The sequence below is a fragment of the Podarcis cretensis genome (genome assembly GCF_951804945.1).
Source record: "Podarcis cretensis genome assembly, chromosome: 2".
Taxonomy (NCBI): Eukaryota; Metazoa; Chordata; class Lepidosauria; order Squamata; family Lacertidae; genus Podarcis; species Podarcis cretensis.
In genome coordinates, this window is record NC_137171.1 from 81,681,123 (window position 1) to 81,700,485 (window position 19,363).

General features: G+C 43.8%; 1 protein-coding gene across 5 annotated transcripts in view; it reads right to left on the reverse strand.

Moving 5' to 3' along the window:
* The window catches only part of CARD19 (caspase recruitment domain family member 19), a 30,960-nt gene extending 15,408 nt beyond the window's left edge, over positions 1-15,552 (reverse strand). Inside the window, exon 1 of one of the 5 annotated variants that reach the window (XR_013835711.1) lies at positions 15,147-15,551. Coding sequence is in view for 4 of the 5 variants with exons in the window: in XM_079965097.1 (XP_079821223.1) it covers positions 15,147-15,162 (16 nt within the window). In the remaining variant the exon portion in view is untranslated. Of the gene's footprint in view, positions 1-8,110; positions 8,245-15,146 lie in introns of those variants that run through there. The other 4 variants (XM_079965097.1, XM_079965099.1, XM_079965098.1 and 1 more) reach the window with 4 other exon arrangements.
* Positions 15,553-19,363: the final 3,811 nt, after the last annotated feature.

Sequence of the window (19,363 nt, forward strand, 5' to 3'; positions counted from 1 at the left end):
GCAGCCCTCCCAGGCTACAACATAGCAGCTACTCTCCCATCCTGCTTGTGGTCTCATGTGTTCCTTCACGTTCCTGAACTCTACGTGTGAACTCACCTCTTCCTTTTCTTTTCAGAGCCAACCATGGTCAGCATCACAGTTGCAGTTTTGCAACCATGATCAGAAGTGAGTTTGCAGGGGTCTGAGCCAGACATCCCCAAACCTGGCCGTCCAGTTTGGGGACTACAATTCCCATCACCCCTGACCACTGGTCCTGTTAGCTAGGGATGATGGGAGTTGTAGTCCCAAAACATCTGGAGGGCCGAGTTTGGCGGTGCCTGGGCTGAGCTAATGGTTAGAAAACAAAGCTGCATATAAGTCTTGTTACCTTTGAAAATGAAAAGATACAGAGGAACACAGGGAGAGGGAAGACGCAGACAAGCTCAGCGGAGAAATAACAGAACAGAGTTGGGGAGCTCCTGATCTCCTATACATGTTTAGGAGATTGGGCAATATCACATCTGAACAGGCCTCAGTAAAAAATGAAATTTTTAAAAGTTGGAATGCTCAATTTTTATATCTGCCTTCAAATCCTAGCCACTAAAAGGGAAACTGTGCAGTCTAACCTGACCTCAGAACAATTTCAATTGCTGTATTTTTATTGCTGCATAGCCGAGCATGGGATTTGTTTGCTAATCAGTGCTTCAAAATCCAGAGATTCTGCTATAAAAACAGCGGGATGGCCTTAAAAGAGGATGATTTTGCTGTTCAGCTTTAAACCTTTCATTGCCTTCAGATTCTGTCCTCTCTTTTTAAATGATGTGATATTCCCCAAAAAATATTCATAAAAACCTCCCATGATTATTGTAATAAGCAAAGGCTTTTTGAGAGCCTGAGTCATTCCCATTAAAATGAAAAAAAAGAAAAGCTTTCTACAGGCATTGCACAACTTTTGCAATTCCATAAGTATCAACTGGATTTCCAGCAGACTGTTACCATTCACCCCATAAAATTAATGGTTCAAATGGCAAGCAAAGCATCTTTTCCGCATTGTCTCAATGCACCTCAATAAAATCCATGTGCTTCATTATACTGTTTGCTAAAATTCTTTTCCAGTTGAGATGTTATATAGTCTTCTTTTGTTTCAAGATGCGATGAGAAAGGAAGATTGAAGAGGGCGGAAGTCAAGTCAAGAGCTACGTTTTGAAAGATGTACCGAGAATACATGGATGGGGATAAGGAGAAACCGAAGACAAACATAGAGATGGTGACAACACAGCATATCAATGATTAGGGTTGTTTCACATAGGACAACATTTCCCACAACTATATTCTGTCCCCAGGGGTGAAATTAGCAGTGGCTCACAAATTAGCCATCTCCTTCCTATGCTGTCCCCTCACCCCTTGCCCACTTTGAAACCTAGGACTCAGCTACATTAGTCAAAAAAACCAGTGTTTTGAATGCGTTATAAACAGACACTGTAGAGCACAAAACTTTTCTATGTGTTTTTACATAGTGTTTTTTTTTAATAACAATTTATGATTTATTTTTAGCGTTTCCCCCCTCCCCTATGTTTAGACCCACCCCTAGACTGTACACTTCTGGAGGCAGGGAACAGCCTTTTTTCCTTCCGTATGTCAAAGTGTACAGTACCATTTCAGAAAACCAAGAACACCTGATTCTCCCCGTCGTAAACTTCCTAACATGATGATTTAAATGTCTTTGAAAGAGGCTTCACATAACATGACACGATTGTCCTTCCATATGAACTCCTCACAGTATACGTCAAGATAATTAGACCTCAAATTCATGTGATTTCCCTGCGTTGGGCATCCAGTGAGGTTTTAAAAATGAAACTCCTGCCATATCACAAACTTCTTTTGACGCCACCCTAAGTTCCCTAAGACATTTGCTGCTCTGCTTAAGAAATCGAGGCCAAGGTACTCGAGTCTGGAGTTCTCTAGTTCCAAGGTTTACCTGTGAGAATGTCCCAATTGTAGAGGTAGAACTTGTGTCTAAGGCTACATACATACCACAAAGTTAAAACACATTTAATGCACATTCCCTCTTTCAAAGAATCCTGGGAACTGTGGTTTATTAAGGGTGCTGGCTACACTGCCATTCTTGGGATTCTTTTTATGGGGGGGGGGGGAAGGGTGGAATGTGCTTTAAATATGTGGTGTGTATGTAGCCTAAGTGCTGTGAATGAACAGGAAAGCAAGGCAAGCTCAGGGTGGCTCCCCTCTCTTGGCTCTCTCCAATGTCTTCTGCTACAAGTCACATATGCAACATACAAGAGCATATTAGCAGCAAAAAGAGTTTACATCAATTAAGCCTCTCTCTTTTTTAAAAATGTATTTCAGTAAACTGGAATTCAGTAAACTGGAATTCTGCCTACAACTGCAGCTCTTTAAATTACGCTTCCAAACAAGTGTTATTATCTGCTTTGTGCTGACCCATACAAATCTTGTATTTTATGCAGCACACATAATTATGCAATGTAAGCTTCTCTGGGATTTTAGGCAAGGCTCCTTTTTATTTTCTTCAATCAACGGCAAATGCAAGGCAGCATTATGTAAAGGGCAAGTCCCCCTCCCCACTACACTACCTTTCTATAAGTTCCGTCTGCTCAAAATCCTTACATACAATTAAAATATGTTAACCTTAACCTTCAAGCATAACGATAAATGTATGGTAGGGGTAACTAGCCTTTTCAGGCCAGTGGACACATACAGAATCCTGAAAAAGTGCTGTGAGCACTTGCTCTGTCCACCATTACTGATCTTCCTGTTGCAAACTTCCAAGGAACTCTACCTTCCAAAGTACAGAATTTGGATGTTTTGACTAAACACACCCCAGTCCCATCAAGTGTGCTCCTGGACCTTTCACAGTTCCTTCAGAAATAGCTCTGAGGGTGTCAATTACTGCCATTAAAATCAGGTTTTGTCACTGACTTTATCTGGATACATCACAACACACAAGACAATTTGCAAACAATGGCATGCCTAACACTTGGAAGATTTCTAATCAGTCTCTTATTATTTAGGAGCGCACAGAATGCAGAATTTCAAATCGTAAATAGGACTCCTATTGTACTGTTTTTGTCTATTGTACGTGCCAACAGCTAAATAAAAAGGTGTTGTTAAAAATCATTGTAGATCAACTATTTCATTTTCCTTTCTTTGACAACTGCTCTATCACCATTAACAAAATGAGTTTTTGAAAATATCCAGCCCGTAATCTTTTAATCCAGCTCTGGCTTTATACCCTCATGAAGCTGTAACCATAGAAGATCACAGACTCTGAAATCGCTAGATGCTGAAATGAATTCAGCCTTATCTTGGATTCCACCGTGGAAACAGATATGCAAGGTAGACTAGACGTATTTCAATGAAACTTGACTGACATTTTTTTTTTTAAGGCACTGGTATTTATTTATCAGAGAAAAAGAAAACAGCCTATAAAAATGATGAGGAAAGAAATCCAAGGCAGGAAAAAATCTCAGTGTTTCATTGCACTGGAGAGACGTATACAGTTCAGTACCTCCCATGCTTGAGGAATGTTTACAGAATTGCTAGCTACAGACCTGAGTTTTGTCCTGCAGCAGCCTTACCAATTGTCAATGTTCAATGCTTTGTTCACTTGTCTTATTCTCCCGTCTGCTGCAGGCTCCAGGGAGTAAAATGCCAGCAGTGAGCCCAGGGAGTGCCGAGGTCACTAGTGCTGTACAATGACCTGTCACACCGCAAGTCACAGTAACTATGGCTTCCCAGGACTGAATGAACATGAACTCTCCCAGGGAAGAGCTTGCATCCACTTTGTTCCTAAACTCCACAAAGCCAAGGTCTGGCTTAGAGTGTTGGCTGAACGCAGTACAGTGGTACCTCGGGTTAAGAATGTAATTCATTCTGGAGGTCCGTTCTTAACCTGAAACTGTTCTTAACCTGAAGCACCACTTTAGTCTCCTGCTGCCACCGCGCTGCTGGAGCACAATTTCTGTTTTCATCCTGAAGCCAAGTTCTTAACCCGAGGTACTATTTCTGGGTTAGCAGAGTCTGTAACCTGAAGCGTATGTAACCCGAGGTACCACTGTATCATGGTTAAACTCATTACTCCTTAACCGCAATCTGTAGCCAAGTTTTGTTCTTGATTAAAGAGGACAGAGCACCGAGGACACACCAAGTGAAACCTTGGCTTAGCTTCTATGGGTGCTAAGAGGACCCAGAGAAAAGCAAAGTTGGCACCAGTAGGTTCATGCTAAGCCATGGTTTGCCTTAGTGCTACATGCAAACATTGCCCCTGTTGTCATCACCTTGGAGCTCTTAAAGATACACACTCTGGTGGAATCTACATACATATAAAGAAAACGCTGTGGAAATGGCTTTTTAAAAAAATGTTTTGAAAAATACATTGAATTTGGCATAGCTCACTGTCGCCATCTAGTGTCACATTTGAATATTGCACTTTACAACACATTTAAAATATTTTATTTGCAGTTGTATAGCTGAGTCCACTGTTTCCAAGGCTTGCACTCTCCACCCTTAATGCTTAGCACTTTCCTTGGTCAATTATGGCAAACTGGAGGTATATATTGTATGTATATTACCATGAACACATTTATGTTTGGCATGTGTAAACATGGCATAGTTATATTTGGCATGTGTTAACATTACACTAAATAACTGCAGTATTGCCACACACAATTTTTTTAAAAATATATGCAAAGAGCTCATTCAACATTTAATCCAAAGCCTATGCCAAAACAAACCACATCCCCACAGTTTACATCGTCAAAGCAATTCAGCAATACTGAAAACAATAATGCAACTATTTTAGTACACCAAACAACAAGCAATGCTAACAAAGCAAAATGCTCATCATTTTGGCCTTCAGGCAGATCATAAAATGAGAGATTACTCTTCCCACAAAGCAGGCAATTATAGCACTAACAATGATTGCTGAATGACCAGGTCATTATGATAACTGCAGATGGTTTAAAGCTTTCTCCCCACTTCCATTCATTCTGTTCTTGCAAAGAATCAAACAAATCCATAGTTTGGTGCAGATTCTGCAAACAGACTGAGGATTTTATTGCTGCTGGCAGCCAAGCATAAAGAGGAGATCATTTTATGAAAGTAAGATGTTACAAAGCCATTAAAAATCAGGAGGTTTTCCAGATATAGATTTGGAGAGCACTCTTTTTTTGTTTTTGTTTTGCCTCATTTATGTCCTGTCTGCATATTTTTTGGGTGTTCTCTCAGATATCCAGACACTGGAGGCAAGCAGTGGGGAATGGCTATCTCTATCTTGCCTGACTTAGGAACTGGTTTCCATTCAAGATGCTGGTATCAACTTTTAAAGCATCTTGTTTGGTTGGAGTGTTGCCTGCTTTTTTAGTCGTGTGTGTGTGTGTTGGTAGGGGGGGATCTGAGCATCACCAGCTTTCCTTCTGTGAAACTTTTTTTGTGGTGTTCACAACAGTTTTTCAGGTTTCCAAATATGCCCCCAAATCCAAAAAGGTTGGAGACCCTGAAGGGTAAGTGTTCAGGGGTAAACACCTGAGGGTATTCATAGAGGTGCAAGCTAGCTTCCCAACTTTCATTGGCTCCTTGGCTTCCCAACTCAGGGGTTGGTGGGGTTTTGAGGGAGCTAAAGAGCAGACATCTGTTCTTGGAGATAACAGTTCAAATGCTCCGCAATTGCTTCGCATCAGGGAACAGCCGGCAGATGCTGATAAGTTTCAGTCTCCAATGATCTAAGCTGGATTTGAAGTGATGCCTTCTAAGTGAAAGGTCAAGCAACCAGCCATGTGAAACACGCAGGCATTAGCTCAAGAAAATAGTGTATCTGAAGGTCAGCATTTAAAATAAAGACTATACAGGGTAGCAGAATCAGCAAACCATTTCTGTATAGGCCAAAAGCACTGCCTCTGATCATTGCGATCTTACGTCTGCTTAACTTTTGTCTCACCTTCACACAAGAGCTAAAATAAATGTTTCCATCTCAAGCATCCGCATGTTCAGATTCTTCTAGCATGAGCAACTTGAATATCACAGCTATTTTTGGAAAAGTAGTTTCTACAGTCTATTATACTAACCTGGCTCGCAGTAAAAGCTGCTGTTTAATATATATATATAAGAGGTTACGTGTGTTACTGTCTCAAACCTTTTACTTACACAACCAAATTATCTTGTTGTGTTTATTTACAAGATCAATTTCGCCAAAGCTTCCTGTAGCTGTTATTGTGTGTGTGTGTTTTTGTACATCTGCGTGACAAGTGACTAGCAAGTCAAATATTATTGTTGTTATTAATGGAAATTCTGATGCTTTAACCAGTGGCATCACTCTAGTTGCATGATGACCAACGGCTATGTAAGCAGCATTGCAAAAAGTAATGAATATGCAGCATCATTATGTGCAGAGCCTACTCCTGATTTAAATGCCGCCACCCCCCCCCCATTTACCGTATTTTTCCATGTATGAGACTAGGGTTTTTCCCTTTAAAACAATGTCAAGAATACACGGAGGCCATCCCCCCCCCCATTTTCTTAAATCGGAGTCCCCCAAAATAGGGGACGTCTTATACACAGGGGTGTCTTATAGATGGAAAAATATTATATATTTTATATGTATATAATTATATAATGCAATTATTCATTGGGCATCTTGAGACCAAGCAACATACTGCTCAACAGATGATACCTCAGTAGTAGGGTTGGGGAAAACCAGTGGCACTCTAAATGTCGAATGACTTTAAAAGAGAATTAGACAAATTCACGGAGGAAAGGACTATTAATGGCAACTAGTCATGATGGCTATACTCTGCAGCCACAGTTCAAGGCAGCAATGCTTCTGAACACCAGCTGGCAGAAGCCCCAGGAGGGGAGAAGTGTTCTTGTATTCAAATGCATTTTGTTGGTTTCCTACAGTACAGCGGAACCTCGGGTTACATATCCTTCAGGTTACAGACGCTTCAGGTTACAGACTCTGCTAACCCAGAAATAGTACCTCAGGTTAAGAACTTTGCTTCAGGATGAGAACAGAAATTGTGTGGTAGTGGCACAGCAGCAGTGGGAGGCCCCATTAGCTAAAGTGGTACCTCAAGTTAAGAACAGTTTCAGGTTAAGAATGGACCTCCAGAACGAATTAAATTCTTAACGGGAGGTACCACTGTACTCTGGTTGGCCACTGCGGGATGCTGGCCTAGATCACTAGATTCACTGATCCAGCAGGCTCCTATTAGGTTCTTATATTGTTAAAGTTTTTTAATTAGTATTTCCTTGCTTGCCCAGTGTACTACACAGAGGCTGCCTCAGTTAACGGGGCTGATGACTCAAGCGGAGAAGCTGACTCACTTGGCATCAATTACTTCCATCTTTTGAAACTCCAGCTCTGAAAAAGTGCCCTGCCTTGCCCATTGGGTTATGCTGTTAGCAAGAGAACTCGACGTTTTTAAAGCGGGTGACAATCAAGTAATTCTAAAAAACACAAAGCTTGTAAACAGCAGCCGCGAGCAAACCAATGTCTAAAAGCAACCGTAACTGTGCAGTCCGATTAAGATCGACGCGGCTGGTAACAGGGTGTAGGACTGCAGACTTAAGACAACAAACAGAAATGCGGGTTTAAACAACTTCCTTCCACGGGAGAGGCATCTCCCAACATACTGAAGGCTGCCTTTCAAAGGGAGGGTGCAAAGTTGTGCAGGGCACATTCTTCCGTCGCCTTGCAAGGCAGTCGTGTGCTGATCTCCGCAGAGCTTACTTCTGAGTAAACATGTCTAAGATCGGGCTGCTTAAAAACGCACCCTCGAAGAGAAATGCCCCGAGCGAACATGCACAGCGGGTGGAGGCACTGCACGTCTGCAACCTCGCGCACGCTTCCTCGGAAATAAAACGCGAGCCAGCACCCACGGACATGATCGGGATGCACAATGGTAAGAAGAGACCTCGGCTCCGGTGCATGCAAAAGCGGGGCTAAAGTCTCCTCAAGCAGCGCCTGGGGCTTCCTTTGATAGGCACACACCCCCGCCCGCCCTCCGAGGTGTCCTTGCCGCCCTGCTCTGTGCGCCCCCTGCAGCCGGGACTTGGCGGCGGCCCGCCGTCCTCTCCCTCCTCCGAGGGGCGTACGAACCTGGCATAATGGCGTCCAGCGGGAAGGAAGGCCGGCCCGGCGAGGTTGGGAAGGTTCCTCGAGCTGCCGCCGCCGCCCCTGCCAGTCCCGCCCCTGCGAGCTCTGGCGGGCGCGTCTTGCTCCTTCCTCTCGGGCAGGCAAGCAGGCAAGAGGCCTTCCGGACGCGCCGCTCCGCTTGCAAGCTGGCCTCGGCCACGCGGCGCTCAGGCAAAGTTGCCAGAAGGGCCGCCGCAGGAGGAGCCGCCGCCCGGCTGACAAGGGGGGCAAGAAAGCGGCTTCTCGCTCGCTTCTCCTCGACGGAAGAGTCGCGCGCTTTCCCTTCTCACTTGTCTGGGCAGGAGGAAAAAGAGCTGCCCCTCCATTCCCGTGCGCAGCGAGGATCCCAAGTGCTCTTGTTGGGGCCCGAGGCGCTGGGCTTCCTTTTTCCCAAGCGCCCCGTTTTCCTTGGGAGTTCATCATGGTGCGGAGCAAAAGGGCAAACGGTGTGGTAAACGTAAAAAAATGAGCCTGCGCTGGATTCAGGCACACAGGGCGCCAAGCAACACTGAGATGATAATAATAATTTATTGTTTATACCCTGCCCATTTGGCTGCGTTTCCCCAGTCACTCTGGGCAGCTCCCAACAGAATATTAAAAACAAGATAAAAGATCAAACATTAAAAACTTCCCTAAACAGGGAAGCTGTCTTTTAAAAGCTGTCTTTTAAAAGTAAAATAGTTGCTTATTGCCTTGACATCTGCTGGGAGGGCAGGTGCCACTACTGAGAAGGCCCTCTGCCTGGTTCCCTGTAACCTCACTTCTCACAGTGAGGGAACCACCAGAAAGCCCTTGGAGCTGGACCTCAGTGTCTGGGCTGAATGATGGGGGTGGAGATGCTCCTTCAGGTGAGAAGATCCATACCTGAGAAAATCCCATTTGGGAACTCCAGATTTTGGCCTTGCACAGACAACATAATACGAAAGATGACCAAAGTCTGCCCCTGTATGAGCTACCAAGAAAGCCGCCTATTACCCTGTTTTTGATAAACTACCAAGAAATGTGTACGGTAAGTCCCCAACGTAGGCACATTGTGCACATTCAGCTTTATGCACTTGGCAAAAATAAAAATAAAAAATGGGCAGGCGTCCAGGGAAAAAAGACTTCAGCAATCCCACCCACTTTAGGCATGATCCCCAGAACGTAACCCCTGCCCATGGAAGTTGTGGGCTTACTGTATTGAGTTTTTGCTTGGGGGTGGATGCTGAAGTTAGGCCTGAGCCTAAGGATGCTTCTAGGCTGTCTCTACTTTCAGGTGGGATTGTACTGGCAAATCTAAGTTGTGTGATCAAAGTTGATTTGGAGCTCTTGTGCATCAAACCCACTTCCTTGAAAGATCAAACTTTTTGCAGTAAGCAAAGTAAGGGAGAAATGCGCTGGAAAGTATGGAATAGTGAGTGCCTGCTTGCTTTTGGCACATCAATAAATGCTTCCTTAAAAAAAAATATATAAACATGTTAGGGAAGAATCTGATAACATGTTGTGGTCTCCCAGTCTGGATAAATCAAGTGCTTCCTTCCAGAAGCAGCATCCGTCTACACTTCTTAGTTCAGGGGTAGGCAACCTAAGGCCCGTGGGCCGGATGCGGCCCAATCGCCTTCTCAATCTGGCCCATGGACGGTCCGGGAATCAGCGTGTTTTCACATGAGTAGAATGTGTCCTTTTATTTAAGATGCATCTCTGGGTTATTTGTGAGGCCTGCCTGGTGTTTTTTACATTAGTAGAATGTGTCCTTTTATTTAAAATGCATCTCTGGGTTATTTGTGGGGCATAGGAATTCGTTCATTATTATTTTTCAAAATATAGTTTGGCCCACTACATGGTCTGAGGGACAGTGGACCAGCCCACAGCTGGCAAATGTTGCTGACCCCTATCCTAAATAGCTGGACTTGAGCAGAAAACTTGTACAGTCATACCTCTTGTTACGTTCAGTTCAGGTTACGTTCTTTCAGGATATGTCCCGCAGCGACCCAGAAGTAATGGAACGGATAACTTTTGTGTTTCACTGCTCGTGCATGCGCAGATGCTCAAAATGACGTCATGTGCAGAAGCAGCGAATCGTGACCCGCGCAGATGCAGGTTGCATTCTGCTCATGTTGCGAACGGGGCTCAGGAACTGATCCCGTTGACAATCAGAGGTACCACTGTAATGCTGTTAAAATGAATTAGTCTTCGAAAGAAGATTCTCCCAGTCTAAATGGGTGCTGGATGGCCATAACCTTGAACAGGTAAAATACCTCAGTTACCTAGGGCTCACATTCCATCATACAGGATCTTGGAAGCACCATTGGCAAACCTCCCTCCAAAAGGCGGAGATTACAAAGCTAGCCATACATAGATTCTTCTTCACAAAGGGCGGCAAATATGTTAGAGCAGCCTTAAGGGTTTTCAACGCAAAGTCCGTTTCCCAACTCCTGTATGCAGCAGATGTCTGGCGTAATGGGGACCTGCCAAAGCTAGATGGCTTTCAGGCAAAATTTATACGATCTCTGCTGCAGGTACCTAACTGCGTCCCCAACTCTGTACTTCTGTTGGAAGCTGGTGAATGCCCAATTTCAGCTAGAGTGTGGTGGGCTGCCCTAAAATATTGGCTCAGGATTTCAGTGTTTAATCTAGGGAAGGGTCTGTACCAACATTTGACCAATGAGGAATTTGTCAGCAAATGGCAGAAAATCATGGCTAAAAAAGCCACCTCTATTGGTCTGTCTCCCCTCCAACTGTATTACCTGGGTTATGAAGGCGCCCAAAAGGTTTTAAAGCAAAGATTATGGGACAATGCACACAGTGACTTACGATCTCGATCACATGCAGTCTATAGTCCACTGGCAGCAGGAGTTCAATATGGGTATGTCTTTGAGTTAACATCTTACATCAAAAACCTTACAGTACCCAACTATCGAAGGCTTTTCACCAAAGCCAGACTAAATGTCTTCCCCTCTGCAGTGCTGGATGGTAGGTTGAGAGGAGTTCCCTACCAGGACAGACTTTGCTCGTGTGCTCAAGACATTGATTCCATAAATCATATTCTGTTGCATTGTGCGAAGTATGAGCAGGCCAGGGCTGAACTGATACTACCCTTGCTGGTGCCTTTCCCGGGAAAATCAGAGGCTCACTATGTCAGGTTCCTACTGGAAGACCGGACAAAAGCTGGAACGTTGGCAGTGGCAAAGTTTTTATCGGTGGTGGCAAGAACAAACGAGCCCTATATTCTAAACAAAGTGCTTGATTAACCTGGAGGTAGGCTGTATGAACTCTGTATTGATTTGTAATATTTTGTTGGGTCTCTGGACCATAATAAAGATTGTTGTTGAATTGGGGGTACAACCACACATGCCATACCAGTACCAACTGCCACAGCTACTACACAAAACTTATGCTCACATTCAAGCACGGGGGGGGGGGGGAGCTCCAGAGGTGTTCCACCCACCCAAAAACACTGAAACAAATCATCTTTGACTCCCAAGTGAAGTGGTTTAGAGCCTAATTCTCCCCAGTTTATCAGCTTATCCCCATAATTGGGTAAACCTGAATTTTCAGGGGGAAAGCATGAAGACTGGTGCTTGAGGGTAACGTCATCTGGATTACTCAAACTAAATAGGAATGCAAACGCTATAGGTCCCGTTGAAAGCAGAGGTTATAAATGGCCAGTGTGTGGGGTTCAACCTCAAAGAATTTGCACAATCTGCTAGCAGTGACCTTTCTTATATAGGGGGACCTCGTGTGTGGGCTATGTCCAAAGTTGCTCTAAGTGCAGTTTCATAGAAGAAAACTGGAAATCATGTGACTGAGTTTCCCAATGGCGTATGAGGATTTATTCAAATGCCATGCCTATGGCAGGGATTATAATCTCTACATAGGCATCCACACACACATAGGCTGTCACAAAGTGAGCCACTTTAGTGCAATGGATGGAGTATTTGATTCATTATCATTCTAAGTCTCCTATGTACAGTGCTTTTTTTCTTGAAAAATGTTTAGGGGGTACTCATTTTCCTACTTATCTTGAAATACTGCTCCTCAGTGTGGCCAAACTTAGATTCACAAAATGTTTAGGGGTATGCGTACCCCCAGAAAAAAGCACTGCCTATGTGTATTTACTTCCCAAGTGACATGCATGGAATTGCCCTGTAAAACATTTTCTGTAGTTGTAATTATTTCTTTCTAATGGTATAATTATCAAAGCTCTAAAAGGTTAAATTTGTAACCAATTTGAAGTGCTTAGATAGGAACAATATTGAACCGAAGGACAAAATTCTATCAGCGTTTCCATTTCCATTTCTTGTCCTGTGAATTGAAATATAATTCATGACTATAAATAAGAGCTGATGGCACATTTAATTTTCTTGTAGTTTGAACAGTGAACATAAATTTAGACACAGAAAATTAATCGCCACTTTTGGAAACAATTAATTGTACAATTTCAAACAACAATTTATTTTTTCACATAAGTTCTCAAATTAAAAAAATTCTACATTTTTCTAATTTGCATAATCAGTTTATTATTATTATTAGAAACATGAGCTCATCCATTTGTGTGCAGCTACGCAGGTGGCGCTGTGGGTTAAAGCCTCAGCGCCTAGGGCTTGCCGATCGAAAGGTCGGCGGTTCAAATCCCTGCGGCGGGGTGCGCTCCCGCTGCTCGGTCCCAGCGCCTGCCAACCTAGCAGTTCGAAAGCACCTCCGGGTGCAAGTAGATAAATAGGGACCGCTTACCAGCGGGAAGGTAAACGGTGTTTCCGTGTGCGGCTCTGGCTTGCCAGAGCAGCGATGTCACGCTGGCCACGTGACCCGGAAGTGTCTCCGGACAGCACTGGCCCCTGGCCTCTTAAGTGAGATGGGCGCACAACCCCAGAGTCTGTCAAGACTGGCCCGTACGGGCAGGGGTACCTTTACCTTTACCTTAGGAGATAAAATGCACTTTGATACATTTTGTAGTATAAAAAAGCACTTCCCTAGCTAGGATTTGATGCTGCGAGGGAGGAGAGGGGGAAAGTCCCATAGTGCAGGCAGAAATATTTGAATGGATGGGACAAACTTGTGCTACTTTGGATACAACTCTTGATATGTTAAAAACCGTACTGAGCAGGTAGTCAGACCTGTGTTTCTTTGCCAAGCCAAACAGTTTTCAGCTTATGACTGCCAGGTGTATGTACCCCAGCATGGGCATAGCCAGGATTTTTGTTAGGAGCGGCTGGACTTTGGGGGTGGGGGCAGAATCAAGGGGATTGGTCAGTTAAGTATTTCTATTGTTTTACATGATGGGGAGGCAGCTGCCCCCCTTGGCTATGCCCATGTCCCCAAATGTTTAGAGATGTACTTCTCTTCTTTTACACCTCAGTTGTTCTTGGCAGAGAACTCTGAATGTTCCTGAGCTGGCTTAGAGTTGTGATTTGAATGTTGGGTTGCCATGCCCAAACACAACACGGACAATTACATCACACCGGCAGTGTTTTCATATTCATTCCCAGCGTGATGCTTGAATTGTTGCACATTAAAATAATCAGTCCATTTTGTGCTAAGTTTATAACTAACCCCTGGATAAACATGGTTGCTACACATGATTTGAACCACCATCCTCCCATCAGCCACAGCCAAAGCATCAGGAGGGCACAAGGGTGAGGAACGCTGCCCTTATTTCAATCATGAATCATTTTTTAATATGCATAAAATGAAAGGAAATATAGGTAAAGATCAGAGCCTGAACTAATCGGAAGCTCTCCTCACTTTGGCGTAACTGGCCATGGGAACAATGCCAGGCTTGTTGTTTCGGATAGAATGAGTTGGGTGGAGTTCACAAATTGAAATGGCAGTCGGAGTTGCATTAGATATTAACCCAGGCAACAACCTTAGAAACAAATAACCCTCTATTGTGCCTGCATTTCACAGACATTCTTAGATCAACATGGTAGGGCGTTGCCTTACAGCTTATGCAGTCCTCGTGCTGAGCTCTCACTGTCTCTGATGCACCAGCGGGGATGAGGAGAAGCAGTGGAAAAGTCTTGTTGGGAGAGTGGTTCATAGATTTTTGAGTTTTTATCTACTGGTGAAAATGCTTTGGCTGGGGGATGGAAGCAGTACAGTGTGATGCTCCTGCTAGTTCTGCAACCCAGATGTATTGTCAAAAGGTCTAGAAGCAAGGAAATACAAACCCTCAAGGGACCCCATTTAGTAGCCAGTGTTGACCATCGTTATACTAGCAACCAAGGAGTTGTTGCAAACTAATCATGTCAGTCCATGTCCTGGTGAACTGATAAGGTGGCTAACGTGGAATAGGAACCAAGAGCAACATCTGAAGCAGCCATGGTATGGCAGATTATGGAAGAGGACCCTTAAAATTTGCCATAGCTAAGGAACTGTGTGTGCCCCCCCCCCCCAAACCCTCCATTTTACAGAAAGGACTGGGGAAAGTGCTTGGGGGGGGTGTACAGTTGTACTTCCAAGCTGGAAGGAAAACACTAATCTAAATAATTTTGAAAGCAAACCCACAGCCATCACATGATAATATTGGTCACAGTAGCAATTCTGGAAGAATGTGCGTCTATTTTTGATCCGCAAATAAAATTATCAGTGTGGAAACCTTTCCCTTCAAGCATGTTTCATTGCATGTCCTTGTGATGTGCTAAATATATACTAAAATATTATGTTAACAAAAGCAGAAAGCTTTATACTGAAGAACAAGTCCCCAAATATTATTTTCAGTTGAAAAGGGTTAGCAGACCATATGACTACTATTTTCCTATCATCGCTGTACAGACAGATTCTTTGTTAAAGATAATGAACAGGAAGAATGACATATCCCAGCAATAAGAATGCAAAAGACATTCACACAAAAGGGACCGAGTCTGGGTGAATCAGATTTGCAGGCAGGCAACTCCCTTTCCCCCCCAAAGTCACTTACAGCTGCTCTTGTTTTCAAAGCAAGGCTTTTTGTCTTGTCTTTTTAAAAATCCCACCTCTTTATGAACATAAGCTTTAGGAAAAATAATTCACTATGACTTACATTTTCTGAAGAGCATTGTCCATGGGTTTGGCAGCTTTTCCTACTATGGCTGAAATAAATCCATGAAATCGGACAAGTTGAAAATCTGTCCCCTTACTGAAGTTGCTGTCAGGAACGGAAGTTCAGTGACGCCTTCGGGAGGGCGAAAAGCGAAAGTAAAATCTGAGAGCCAACTTAAGGCTTTGGCCAGCAGAGGTCTTCATTCCGCCCTTGGAAAATAAATGGATGCCGACTCTCTAAACGGTTCACAACGGAAGAAAGGGGTCACTGTGACCTGATCACATTTGTCCTTTAATATCAAGCAGTGAGGCTTTTGCAGTTTTAAAAACACTCGAGTAAAGCTATTAAATATGTATGCACACAATCGCTTCTATTGAACTTCTCCAGCCTGTTCCAACACTTGCTTCTGCAAAAGCCGCCTTAAGTGCTTAAAATGGGATGTGCCAACAGGTGTACTGGCACACACTGTAACAAAACATTGCATACTTCCCACAGAAGTTTTGTTCCTGGCAGAAACGTTTTAAAAAACGACTGTGAAACCTTTTTACAAATTTTCCATGGCATAGTTCCAGACATCTAAATACATAGCAGGAGTACAATGTTTAATATAACAGATTAATCAGTTTTAAAACTATTAATCAACTTAAAAGGTGCCCCAGATTAATAACTGCAGCAGGTTTTTTTTAAAAAAATAAAAACTATATATTTAATACTTTTAAAAAATGAAGGTGGCAAGCACCATATTATTGAGCTTGCTGCTTTTTTCCTCTTATGCAGGAAGAAACATCTCTTCTCAGAATATCTCAGCCATGACTCATAGACACAGAATCTTAAAGTTGGAAGGTACACGAATCCTGCCCACAGGCTCAAACACCAACCCTCTGGTTAACAGCCAGATGCCCTGATCCACTGCGCCACTGGGAAGGTCTAAGCATCTAAGCTTGAAAAAGTACACTTCTTGCTTCAGAAATCATGTTTACCCATATGCAAGTTCATATGGTGGGAAGGCTCTGGCCCACAACCTAATTAGGTCTAGCATCAGACCCCTGATGTGATAGCACCCCTTTGTAGGTCTGGTAAAACCACAGTGTCCGATTAACCCATAAATGCATACAAACCAGAACTACTTTAGTTAATAATGGGCCATCCAGGGTAAAAGATACCTGGGTAGCCTAATCGTACCCTGGAGGCCTTTGCCCTACAGAATCAAAGATTGTAGAGTTGGAATGTATCCCAAGGGTCTAACCCGCTGCAACCCCCCCCACCACCACCACCACCAAGAATCTGGCCAGAGAGCACTAGTGGTGTTGAAGGTGGGCCAGTGGAAGTCCTCATTCTTTCAGTGCCTTTATGGACCTATTTGGGCTCCTGTTGGAAGCAGCTTGGCTCGCCCTGTTAGGACCAACAGAAAGCCAGTAACATCTTGTACAGATTGTGTAGTGGGAGCTCAGAGGTGGGGACTTCCCTGGAAGGATGGCTTGTCCAGGACTGAATGCTCTCTTGTGCTGCCACTGCAAAAGTGAACCCACAGGAGCTGCCTGCCGAAGTTCATTAGATGGTAAACACTGGAAGAGGTTAATTTAATGGACGGGTTCTCTTTATGAGTTGGCTCCACTCCTCTCATCTTTCTCATGCACTTCTTTCTGATGATAAGTAATTTTTACATGAGCAATAAAGCAAGTTCGGGGGGGGGGTAGCTGTCACAAACAGCATATTCGCAGGCATCGCCAGATTATCTGAGTGCAGTTTATTTATATAGCTGTAACTCTGCAGTGAATAGTACCAGATTGTTTAAATAAATTACAGTGTTCTAATATTGTCACTTCTGTATACACACCTATTGCTTCACATTAGTCCTTATCTCTTGCTCCAGCCATTTCTTGCCTGCTCACAAGGCACACGACACATGCCCCAAACCTGTAGCAATACCGCCACTCCTGCCACCTTCATTCTGGGTTTTTACATCCTACTTTTATAACTTTTATGGCGACTTGCATTGTTCTACTGCTATGGCTTTCCATGTGAACCAGCTGGCCACTATTACTGCTATTGTTATAGGTTTTTGGGAGGATGGGATCCACCTAAACCCAAGAAATTAATAAATGGTAAGATTTTGACCATTTGGGATAAGATGGAAGAAATTCTAGCTGCAGAGGAATTCCGGGGCTAGCCTATGCAAAGTGACCTGCCCAAGCTAGAACCATTAAGAAACAATACAGGCTATTGAGGGCCATTGGCAATTCAAGAGAACTGTCCTCCCCCCCCCCCCCCCTGCCCTGAAGTGTAAACAGAGATGGGATTTGGAAGGTTGCCAGGGTAACTGGGCATGATGTCATAGGAAGAGTTTGAGGCCTTTGGCAGAATACTTGGGATAGCTGAGAAAAGCCCAGAACCATTTTGGCAGGCTGGCTGAGGCAAGTAGGGAGAGAGATGCCTTGGACTCCACCTGCTTCACTGCTGTGGGGAACAAGCCCCTCGTGAGATATGTGGTAAGATCTGGACTCCCTCCATCTAGATTCAGGTGTAAATATGTGAATAAATCATATTTTTAAAAGCTACTATAGCCTCCTCTGCATCTTCAGTTCTCCAAAGGAGCACAGACACTCGTTGGGGGTCAAGACCCCTGGAATCCTGTGGACGAGTGGCCTGTTACACTATAATTGGTGTGCATAGATTTGATCCTGCAGAGCTGGTTCTATACCACTCTCATATCAGCACAGCCAGATTTAGGGCAGTGAGGGCAGTTCTCCTGCACAGGATATAATAAAAGTAGTAGTAGTAGTACCTACTCAAAGTTGGGGGGGGGCATCCAATTTTGTCCTCGCTCAGGGCAACACATTACCAAAGCCCCCCCTCCTTCAACAACTTCCCATCTTCAACCTTTAACTTTGAGGATGGAAGGTGGAAGTGAATTTGTAGGTATGAGGTTTATGTTCCATTTTACTCTCAACAACTGGACAGTCCTCCTCAGTTATGTTTAATTCTACTTCTCAATGCCATGTAGATATCCGTGCTTAATTTGAAAGCTCTTTCCCCTGAACCTTCCATTTTAACTGGGGGTGAAGCTACATTTGTGATTGTGGGATGAATGTGATTACACTAGTAGTACGGGTTTTCCGCAAACAGTTGGTGGTGAGGGAGAACCTCACACTCTCCAGTCAGGACCCTATTACCTCAAGTGTCATTGAGTGTGGGCTTCTCCTCCTCCTCCCAGTTGTTAATGCGGCCTAGTGTCTTCTTTTTCTATTAACTCCCATTGGGAAAGGGCACTCTTTCCATAAACTTGCATGCAGAAGGGAGAAGATGCTGTACCTCAAAAACAGCTGGGGTGGGATTTTCTTCCCCATACAAGTTAAAGTAGAGATCACACTCTCCATTAACTTGCATAAACTATCAGTGCACATAGGTTTTTTAAAGGTGTCATTTCAAGCACCACCTGATCCCCACGTGACTTAAGGCCCTCCTCCTTTTTAGTGCCCTTTGCATGCATTATAAGCAAGGCTGATGCCGTGTACTACACTGTGCCCCACGAGTGGTGATTCATTTGTGCAAAACAGCAGCACAGCAATACCTCTGCCACAAATGAAAGGGGCTTTATGTGGACCATACCTTACCTTTTCTGTATCGGTTCAGCCAACGAGTCATTTCCGTTTTGAATTTCCCATCTAGAAGTATAATGTGTTATAAGCATCCCTGTAGCTTCCCCCTCTCTGTTCATCACTCTGTCTTCAAATTCCTGTGGAAGAGCCATTTGATGAGCAAAAACCCATCGGGGTTAGGAGCCACTGATAATCTCTTCTTTCACAAATTTGTCTAATCCTCTTTTAAAGCCATCCAAGATGGTGGCCAGCAATGCCTCCAAAGCTTAGTGTGTGAATAAATACCTACTTTTGTCTGTACCGGTATTTGCATCCCTGAGCCCCCTAAATGAGTCCATTTGAACACAAATAACATAATGCCAGAATTATTTTGAGCATCTGATGAAAGCTTTTGTTCACCAAAGGCTTTCAAGGGTTTGAGTTTATGAATAAGCTTTCATTCTATCCGAAGTGACCAGCTTTTTGTCTGATGTTTTAGTTTGATTTTTGCCTTCAAACTGTTGTTTTGTTTTAATTGTATGCCAACTGCCTTGGTAAAGGTAAAGGTAAAGGTAAGATAAAGGACTCCTGGACAGTTAAGCCCAGTCAAAGGCAATTATGGGGTGTGGCGCGCATCTC